Raw genomic sequence first — 11,228 nt, 5'->3', positions numbered from 1 at the left:
CGCAAGAAATGGGAGAAAGGTGACTTTATATCGAATATCTCTGTCGTTTTATTTGCTCTATTCCGTATCCACCACCCCCCCCAAAAAAAAAAACCCAAAAAAACCACAACACACACTGTTTAAATTGCTTCTTACCGTCACCAGAATACATCGGATCATTATTTTCCTGAGTCTCTCTCTTCCGGCGACTGAGGCCAAAGTCCGGAGAGAAGATCAAGTCGTCTGCTTCTGGTTTCTCGCCAATTTTGTTTCGCGCACCGGAAGTGAGGGCGAAGGGGTCGACGGGAAGGGAGACGCCATATTGTTTGTAAAAATGACCCCAGTCTACGACGGTCAGACCATCCTCACGGAGATCTGAGACGATATTCAGGTCTGCTTCTTCCGCGGAGATTCCGTTGGTAGACTCAGATTCTGAATCAAAGTTCAAGGAGATATGATTACCATGAGTGAACGCTTGGGATCATCAAGAGTCACACTAAAGATGATAAAAGGTAAAGGTAAAGGTATTCCCATAACCATCTGGTCGTAGGGGAGAGAGATGTTAGAGGTCTCAACTTTTCTGGGGCCAGCTTTATGAGGGCGGTGTAACACGAGAAAATTACTCCCACGAGATTTTTACTCCGGAGTAAACATTTCGTACGAAAAAGTTACTCCCTTTACGAAAAAAGCACTCCCCCATTGCACGAGAAAATTACTCCCCAAGACAGGTGAGTTCCGAGTAAACATTTCGTACAAAAATGTTACTCCCCTGACGAATAAATAACGAATAAATTACTTCACCCCAACACGAGCAATTTAACTTCCCATGCCAGGTGTACGAAATTTTTACTCCCTTGTCCCCTGTTAGTCTTGGTGGTGGAAGGGGTGGAAGGAGGGTGGGTAACACCGCTGCAATGTATATTCGGTCTTGTCCGCAAATGTACATTCGGTCTTAGGCAAAATGTATATTCGGTCTTATCCGCAAATGTATAAACACTTTCATTCGACCTTAGGCGCATATGTATATTCGGTCTTTTCCGCAAATGTATATTCGGTCTTGTTCTGCTTCCCCAGGAGGGTAGCGCGACATTCGTGTGCACGAGATCACTTATTGGCATTATCCCTTCGCCCGCATCCCATTTTTGCGTACGAGATTTTTACTGGAAGTAATAACAAGTCGCGTAAGGCGAAAATACAACATTTAGTCAAGTAGCTGTCGAACTCACAGAATGAAACTGAACGCAATGCAACGCAGCAAGACCGTATACTCGTAGCATCGTCAGTCCACCGCTCACGGCAAAGACAGTGAAATTGACAAGAAGAGCGGGGTAGTAGTTGCGCTAAGAAGGATAGCACGCTTTTCTGTACCTCTCTTTGTTTTAACTTTCTGAGCGTGTTTTTAATCCAAACATATCATATCTATATGTTTTTGGAATCAGGAACCGACAAGGAATAAGATGAAAGTGTTTTTAAATTGATTTCGAAAATTTAATGTTGATAATAATTTTTATATATTTAATTTTCAGAGCTTGTTTTTAATCCAAATATAACATATTTATATGTTTTTGGAATCAGCAAATGATGGAGAATAAGATGAAGGTAAATTTGGATCGTTTTATAATTTATTTTTTTATTTTTTTTACAATTATCAGATTTTTAATGACCAAAGTCATAATTAATTTTTAAGCCACCAAGCTGAAATGCAATACCGAAGTCCGGCCTTCGTCGAAGATTGCTCGGCCAAAATTTCAATCAATTTGATTGAAAAATGAGGGCGTGACAGTGCCGCCTCAACTTTTACAAAAAGCCGGATATGACGTCATCAAAGGTATTTATCAAAAAAAGGAAAAAAACTTTCGGGGATATCATTCCCAGGAACTCTCATGTCAAATGTCATAAAGATCGGTCCAGTAGTTTGGTCTGAATCGCTCTACACGCACGCACGCAGGCACGCACGCACACACACGCACACACATACACCACGACCCTCGTTTCGATTCCCCCTCTATGTTAAAACATTTAGTCAAAACTTGACTAAATGTAAAAATGGGGAGTAAAAATTTCGTGGAGGGGTAATTTTTTCGTGCCTTGGGGAGTTCTTTTGTCGTACGAAAAGTGTACTCGGAGTAAGAATTTCGTACGAAATATTTACTCTGGAGTAAATTTTTCGTGGAGTAAAAATGTCGTGTTACACCGGTGCCCATCTCCTCTCCCTCGCTGCCTTCACCTTCCCCGGCCCTAAATAGGGTCAGGTACCCATGTCCAGCTGGGTGGACTGGAGAGCGCACGGAAAAATCGGGTATTTGGATTTTCCCCGAGTGGGGGACAAACCACGACCTCCAGCGTGAGAGGCTAGCGCTCCAATCACTGCGCCACTCCGACTCTCTAAAGAGGATAGGTACCGTTAAACCTGTCTGTAACAGCCATGCCCCCAAAGTAACGAGCAACAGTGGTTTTGATGGACAGGTGGTCACAATGGAAATGTGAATTATAGAGAAAGAAAAACTCGTTCGGAGTTATTTGTGTGAGTCGTAATGGGCAGGTGGTCGTTATTGAAAGGTGGTCCAAGCTCCAGAGAAGAGAAGAGAGAGAGAGAGAGAGAGAGAGAGAGAGAGAGAGAGAGAGAGAGAGAGAGAAAGAGAGCGAGCGAGAGAGAGGAGGTATTACACACCGCTACGACCGAAGAGAAGTGAAAAATAAACTCCTGTTGTGCAGCGGGATAAAGTATTCCCTCATACCTCGGAGATATACCTTCACTCGCTCGCAGCGACGTCACGTGACATTTTAGATGGTGGAACAAAATGCTGTCGCTTATCGGCACTGGGTGCAGTGCCTTTGTAGTGCACTTGCACTAGAACGGCACTGGGTCCAGTACCCGCTCCGGCGTCGATTTACAAAATTTGACCTATTTCGTCGCCTATAGGGGACGGAAAGAATGTCATTTCAATGGTGTGATAACATTCTTTCCGTCACGTGACGTCGCTGCGAGCGAGTGAAGGTATATCTCCGAGGTATGAGGGAATACTTTAACCCGCTGCACAACAGGAGTTTATTCTTAACTTAGCTTCGGTCGAACCGGTGTGCAATGGGTGAGAGAGGAAGGGTGCAGAGAGAGAGAGAGAGAGAGAGAGAGAGAGAGAGAGAGAGAGAGAGAGAGAGAGAGAGAGAGAGAGAGAGAGAGATCAAATCAAATCAAATTTTATTTTACGAAGGAGAGAGAGACAGACAGAAAAACAGACAAACACAGAGAAATGGTGAGAGGTGTGGGGGCGAGAGGGTGAGTGCTTGCGTGCGTGTGTGTTCGTGTGCATGTGCTTCTATCCGTCTGTTTATCTGTCTCACTGACTCTATTAGTGTTTATTTGTGTGTGTCTATCTGTGAGTCTCTCACCTGACTGTTGAATGCATGAGACATGGATACCGATGGCACTGAAGAGTAGGATAACGGTCACAACATCTTCTGGAAACAGCACACAAGCACACCATGGTTAAATATGACTATTGCCCAAATCGTAACAAAAATGAATGAATGTACATGTGTGAATGAATGAATAAATGAATGAATCGATGAATGAATGAATGTAAAAAAAAAGAATGAATAAATAATTAAATAGATAAAAAGATAAATAAGAAATACAGTATGCATTCGTTTGATCGGCGGTCTTGAAACTTTGTCTCGCTGAGAGATTCAGAATGACCATAATGGTCATGCGTGCTACTATGTGTAACCAACTAAAGGTAAGTGCAACACACACACACACACACACACACACACACACACACACACACACACACACACACACACACACACACACACACACACACACACACACACAGTAAATTATACTTTCTTAAATAATCAACAACGCTTCTGCTAAATTCAAATTATCCGCGGCTTAAAACTCAAGGGTAGTGATGCAATTTCAAAGAAGCTGATGCAATGTACTAAACTTTGCAGACATTGCAAACTGCGACAGCGTGTCGAAACACAGGTAAAAATAGTGGTGAAAAGTCGATTCATTTCAGAAAACCTTATTTTGGTTGTCAGGATTTTTATAAACCCTATTTTTAATATTATTTCGTAAACCTTATTTTTGTTGTCATGATGTAGATATTGCTGTTACATTGTCTGTCCTCTTCTTTGATCCGCTTTGTTTCGTGCTTTGTATTCCCGAGGAAGACCCTAGGGTGGAATCGTCCAACATTGCGGTTTGCATCGTCTTCGTAAACACGTAAGTACAATATGTGTGTGTCTTGTTGTTCTGCTTATTTTTGTGTTCAGAGGACATATACATGGCGTACCGATGATAGTGAGAATGATGAGGATGAAAGTCGCTTGTTCATTTCAATGCTTGTTATTCTCTCAGCTGCCAGGAGAAAGGTTCCGTATAGGCTTATATAACTCTCGCGGTAATCTTGAACCATTGAACGTGTTAAATTCATAGCTCATAATTCAGAGGCATTTAAGTCTCCAAATTTGTAGAACCTGCACTTGTAATCATAACAAGTCATTTTAGATCCCTTTGAAGTTACGGAATGAACTCCGATGAACTGTACGAATGCATTTCGTTTACATGGGTTAAAGAAGGAATTATCCGTATGAGCGAACAAGGGAGACAACTCTTTCGTGTAAATGATGTCCCATGGTTGACAACGTACGCCATTTACGGTGCATTTTCGTCGATTGAACAACCAAATTAATTAATGATGCTTAAGTTTGGAGCTCAATCCGTCAATTAATTTCACGACAAATGTTCTTTGGCTTGCTTACATGGACTTGTATCTAAAATAAGTAAAGAATGTCACTGGATTCTGAGCTACGAATTTAACACGCTAAAGTTCAAGATTACCCGCACTTACTTCCCTTTGGTTATTTGATGATAGTGAGATTTATTTAGGACACTGTTTCTTAATTTACCATATCCGCAGTACAGAAACACGAAGTCGTGACTGGCATACGTCACGGAACTTATTTGAACAATGCAGGTGTCGTGGAATCTGCCTCGTACAGAGATCACAGGAAGAAAGTCACTGTGTCCTGCGCATTGGTCGGGAAAGGGGGATCACTCCCCAGGTGTGAAAGCAAGGGCCATAAATTCTGTCGTAACGTCACAGGCGACAGACATAGTGATAGCAAAGGAAACTTTTTAAACTTCAGCACAGAAGAGAACCAGTGGCTTGGGTAACTTTGATTTTAGTTATTAGCACACTTGTGTTGCTTTTTCAAACAATACGGATTACCCAAATTCTTCAACTTAGTCATATTCACCAGAAACCCACCCACAACGCTCAGGTCAATAGTATCCGCGTAAGGCGAAGAATTAAGATACACCTGTAACATGTACCTCATGACGCTAACTTGAAACATTCACTTTAAGTCTTTCGCAGTTATCTGCCTCTCACGGTCTCTCTTTCTCTAATTCTCTTTCCGCCTGTCTGTCTGTCTGTCTTTCCCTTTCTCTGTTCGTTACATGGGTGTATCTGTCAGTCTGCCGCTTGCACGCGTCGGTATGTGTATGCGTTAGTGTGCGTGCGTGTGTGTGCGCGCTTTCGTTTGAGCGAGTCTGCGCGCACCAAGGTGTGAATATAATGGAGTCATAATAAACGGAATCATGAGAATCAAAACTTTTTAAAGAAGTATTATCCTGTTGTGTGCCTGTACTGTGACAAGTAGGTGGAATACGGGGCAATGTGATTGGGGTGGGCCAGGATTTTACCTGCGTCTAAATTACCAAGTAGAAACAGCGGCACAACAATGCCAAAAGATCGCATTTCTCCTTCATTCTTTCCCTGTTCAGAGTTTGAATGCCCTGTCTTAGAAAACGCATCTGTAGTTTTAGAACACTGGTTTAAATTTTACAGCGAAGAACGAAAACACGCAAGGCAAGGATTGTGTTTTTTAGACAAAAGAAAAATATACAGTTGCAGCGTAGGCAAAGGAAACCTCACGGTATACCTGAACCTAAAAATGTCCTTTCTTCTTGAATACAACAAGACCTCTACCACCCACTTATTTGCTTGGTTGATTTTGTAAATTCTTCGCTGTCTTGTCAGCTGTTCAGTCCAAAGAACCGCGGATTCAAAGCAGCCAGTCCCCGACTTAGTCAAGGATGACGTAACGTGCCCATAAATGCCAAGTTTGTCTTATCAACCCGCTATAAATGTCAGTGTTTATATCATGTTTGGAGTAGTTGATCTGCACCATTTTGACGGCTAATAAAAATGTCACTAATTTTTAGTGTGCTCTGAGCGATAACTCTGTGGTGACAGTCCTGAAAACACAGCATGGCTTACGTCATGATGTATGACGTCACATGGGGGTTGTGAGGGATTAACCGAATGGGTAGCTACCAACAACCATGGGCAAGATGTGTTCAGTAAGCGGCTGCTTTCAGACAGAACAAGTGGCCAAAGCACCTCGGTTTTTTCCATGGAATGTGTCAGCCATGGTGCATATAGGTGACTTTTGTCAAAAGGACACAAAATAACGTTTCTATTTCGATCCCAACAACGTGGATTTTCATCATTTTCACGAGTTTTCATTTATACCCACCTGGGTAACAAAAACCAATGTCAATGTCTGACAAATCGAGGTAGTGAATGGGTTTAAGCTTCATGTAAAATGTGGATTGTTAAAAGTAAAAGCCAAACTTTTTTTAATAGTTAATAAAGGGAGTGTTGTAAAGAAGAGTCAAGCCTAAAATGCATCGTAATGCAGCTCTTAGTAGCGATTAAGGTCACAACGGACTCGGCGAAAGTAGGTTAATTAACGTTTGACCCAGTTTCGCGTCAGTCGAATACCATTGACGTACATGTATTTGCCCTTGCTTCTCAAATTCCAAGTAGCGTATCAAATGTTGTTTCTTGGGTGTGACCACAGTCACATTGTTCACATGATATCTCATAATGAATTGCCGCCAAATCCGCAGTAAATGGTACACGCCCTATCGAAACAAAAGAGTTGTGAAATATATCCTTAGAGCTTTGAAATGCAATCTTCACGATTTCTATTCTTCATTGACAAAACAACGGCGGCTTTAAACACAGTGACGTGCAAAACAGACGTTTAAACGGAAAACAAAATCTTCTACACCCTTTCACGCTTTCATAATTCACGTGTTTTTTTTACATTTAGTCAAGTTTTGACTAAATGTTTTAACATAGAGGGGGAATCGAGACGAGGGTCGTGGTGTATGTGTGTCTGTGTGTGTGTGTGTGTGTGTGTGTGTGTGTGTGTGTGTGTGTGTGTGTGTGTGTGTGTGTGTGTGTGCGTGCGTGTGTGTGTGTAGAGCGATTCAGAGTAAACTACTGGACCGATCTTTATGAAGTTTGACATGAGAGTTCCTGGGTATGATATCCCCGGAAGTTTTTTTTCATTTTTTCGATAATTGTCTTTGATGACGTCATTTCCGGCTTTTTGTAAAAGTTGAGGCGGCACTGTCACACCCTCATTTTTCAATTAAATTGATTGAAATTTTGGCCAAGCAATCTTCGACGAAGGCCGGACTTCGGAATTGCATTTCAGCTTGTCGGCTTAAAAATTAATTAATGACTTTGGTCATTAAAAATCTGAAAATTGTAAAACAAAAAAAAAATATAAAACGATCCAAATTTACGTTCATTTTATTCTTCATCATTTTCTGATTCCAAAAACATATAAATATGTTATATTTGGATTAAAAATAAGATCTGAAAATTAAAAAAAAATTAAAATTATGATCAAAATTAAATTTTCGAAATCAATTTAAAAACACTTTCATCTTATTCCTTGTCGGTTCCTGATTCCAAAAACATATAGATATGATATGTTTGGATTAAAAACACGCTCAGCGTGTTTTTAATCCAAACATATCATATCTATATGTTTTTGGAATCAGGAACCGCGGCTCAGAAAGTTAAAACGAAGAGAGGTACAGTAAAGCGTGCTATGAAGCACAGCGCAACCGCTACCGCGCTAAACAGGCTCGTCACTTTCACTGCCTTTTGAAGTTGTTATTTTTGCAACGGGGTATTCTCCAAGGAGACCCAACAACAATCTTCAACGACGTATTTCAGCTTGCAAGGGAACTTCAGCTTACATTGTGGAACTGTTTTTAACAGACACAGCATCACTTCTAAACAGGGGGTACTGTTTTTATTTCACATGGACCACTGGAGGAAAGAGGGAGGGGGGTTCACACGCCATTTTAGAGAAAAACAGACAGACACGCAAGCACGCACGCACGATCGCACTCAAGCACGCACGCACGTACGCACGCACTCACACACACACACACACACACACACACACACACACACACACACACACACGTACACATACACACATGTACACATACACACACACACACACACACACACACACACACACACACACACACACACACACACACACAGATGCTAATCAAGAATGCTACACACCACGCTGAGATTACTGATAACGCATTGTTAATAATACCAAAGCATTCTTGCAACCCCTGTCAAAATTCAAGTGCTTCCTGGTTTCTTCGCAGATTTCAAGTTTTTCCTTTATCCCTTTGTTTTTATTTGATGTTAGCATTTTTTGTGTGTAGCTGATAAGAACACCTTCTGGTGTTTATGACAATAAGCATGTGCAATTTTTCAAAACTTGATTTTATAACAATTACAGAGTCTATTCATATATTTGGTTTTAGCATTGGCATTGTCTCGCAAAGTGTCTTGTCTTGTTGTATTTATTGTCTCTAAAACGACAATCCAAAGTGTCTTTTCTTGTCATTTCATTGTCTCTCAAACCACAATCCAAAGTGTCTTTTCTTGTCATTTTCGTTGTATTTCAAACGAGAATCCAAAATGTCTTGTCTTGTCATTTTCATTGTCTCTCAAACGACAATCCAAAGTGTCTTTTCTTGTCATTTTCGTTGTATTTCAAACGAGAATCCAAAATGTCTTGTCTTGTCATTTTCATTGTCTCTCAAACGACAATCCAAAGTGTCTTGTCATTTTCATTGTCTCTCAAACGACAATCCAAAATGTCTTGTCTTGTCATTTTCATTGTCTCTCAAACCACAATCCAAAGTGTCTTTTCTTGTCATTTTCGTTGTATTTCAAACGAGAATCCAAAATGTCTTGTCTTGTTGTATTTATTGTCTCTAAAACGACAATCCAAAGTGTCTTTTCTTGTCATTTCATTGTCTCTCAAACCACAATCCAAAGTGTCTTTTCTTGTCATTTTCGTTGTATTTCAAACGAGAATCCAAAATGTCTTGTCTTGTCATTTTCATTGTCTCTCAAACGACAATCCAAAGTGTCTTGTCATTTTCATTGTCTCGCTTAAAGGGAAAATGTTTGGGGTTCCTGCGGATACATCATCACAATTTTTGTGTCACTTTATGTATTACTGGAGAAACTATGCGCTTCGTTCAATAATGAATTTGCTCTATAAATCCCTTAGTGCACTGGGATGTCTCAATAGCTTAAATAATAAAACATTCTTCTTTAGCGCTGTTCACCGCCAGATAACAGTCGCATGGCGCTTTACAAATCCATCATACAATACAACGTAGCACTCTCGTGTTAATTTTTTAAAAATTTCTTATCATATCCTTTGATGTGAATTGTTTTACCAGACTAAAAACACGAATGATGTTCCGTTCATTTCTGTTTCTGCTTGGCCATTGATTAAAAGTTTCAGGCTGTATCACTTTGTTTCTTTTCTACAGCCGCAGGAACGCTCATGAACGCTCATGAAGAAAATTGTCAAAATCCAATGAGCGTAATAGTCCCAAAACAGAGTTTTTCACCCACACCAATCCACAGGTGCAAATTACAAGTAAGGAAACAAACTGTCTGTGTCCCGTGGTTTTTCTCTGTCTAAAATTGTTCACGAATTATTCAACGTTGAGTTTTCCAACTTCATTTGGAACAGTGGCCTCGATGGTGAAATCAAGCCGGTAGCCGTACATTTTTGTATTACAATTTTACTGTTTTATGTTCTTACGTTTTATGTTGTATGTTGTCCGATGCTCGCCAGAGTTTCTCTTCTTGGGACAATAAAGTGTTCTATGTCTATGTCTTTCCTCAAACAATAAAGTGTTCTATGTCTATGTCTTGCCTCAAACAATAAAGTGTTCTATGTCTATGTCTTGCCTCAAACAACAAACTCAATACAATCAGTGTTGTGGAATTTAACCCGCACTGATTTTTAAACACAGGATCGCAATTAAGGTCAGAGAAAAAGCCACGCAGAATGAAAGCGAACCGAAGAAAATCTATGCAAATGTCAAAGCGTAATAAAATGAATTCCCTTTACCTTTAAAGCTGGCCATGCCGCCGATAAAAGAATATGTGAGCACGGCTAAAATCCAGCATGGAACACAGCACAGTAGACTACGGCAGACGTTCCCGGGTGTCGTATGTACCCGTATGTGAGTGTCTTCAGTGACAGTTATAGTTCGTCTCTTTTCCGGGGTGTCTCAAAGTCACCGCTACAATTGTGGGCGTGTCGCCGAGACTGGTGAACGCCGGTCTCGTGGGTTTGAGTCTGCCGAGACGGTATTTCCTGACCACGACGGGTGAAACAGTTTTGTCATGAGTCTATGAATGATTCGCTGTTTTTGTGTCGTGAAGTGTACACTGGGTTGCGTGTAGTGTACATGCTATAAATAACCTTGGAAGAGGGAGTTGACAACGAGCCTGCTTCCACCGACAACAATATTGAAATTTGACCCGTTCTCGTTGGGACGAAAAGGGGGTCACTTACTGGAGCAGAGACATAGGCCCCTATTTGAAATAACGATATTCATAAGTAGCCAGCCAGACAGCCACAGACAGACAGATTACCAGACAGACAGACAGACAGACAGACAGACAGACAGATAGACAGACACATACACACGCACATACGCACTCACGCAAGAACACACACGCACGCACGCAGACGCGCCGCGCGCGCACACACACACACACACACACACACACACACACACACACACACACACACACACACACACACACACACACACACACACAGAATGATATAGCACCCTAATCTATTCCTTTTTTGTTGGTTTTTCGATGACATTTATCAATTTCCAATGCACACAATAGGCTCACACGTGACGTCACACATGCTGTTCTTTATTGCCTTCGGTGTTTTCACACTGCCTTCCAGAAATTGATTACGAAACGTTTCTCCAAAAAATCAATGTATAGCACGTCAACACGCAAAGTGGTTAAAGATGTGTTCCCTCACTCTAAACTAGAAATATTTCA

At 41.0% G+C, this 11,228-nt stretch overlaps 1 protein-coding gene across 1 annotated transcript in view; it reads right to left on the bottom strand.

Moving 5' to 3' along the window:
- Positions 1-10,580, bottom strand: part of LOC138947724 (uncharacterized) — a 100,950-nt gene extending 90,370 nt beyond the window's left edge. Inside the window, exons 1-3 of the mRNA XM_070319263.1 lie at positions 10,267-10,580; positions 3,370-3,438; positions 136-411 (exon numbers count right to left, since the gene is read on the bottom strand). Of these exons, the coding sequence (XP_070175364.1) occupies positions 136-411; positions 3,370-3,438; positions 10,267-10,282 (361 nt within the window). The 5' untranslated portion in view covers positions 10,283-10,580. The remainder of the gene's footprint in view (positions 1-135; positions 412-3,369; positions 3,439-10,266) is intronic.
- Positions 10,581-11,228: the final 648 nt, after the last annotated feature.

This window comes from Littorina saxatilis, linkage group LG14 (assembly GCF_037325665.1).
Source record: "Littorina saxatilis isolate snail1 linkage group LG14, US_GU_Lsax_2.0, whole genome shotgun sequence".
NCBI classification, from domain to species: Eukaryota; Metazoa; Mollusca; class Gastropoda; order Littorinimorpha; family Littorinidae; genus Littorina; species Littorina saxatilis.
The sequence above is the reverse complement of the archived record's forward strand: the minus strand, read 5'-3'. Positions and strand labels throughout refer to the sequence as shown.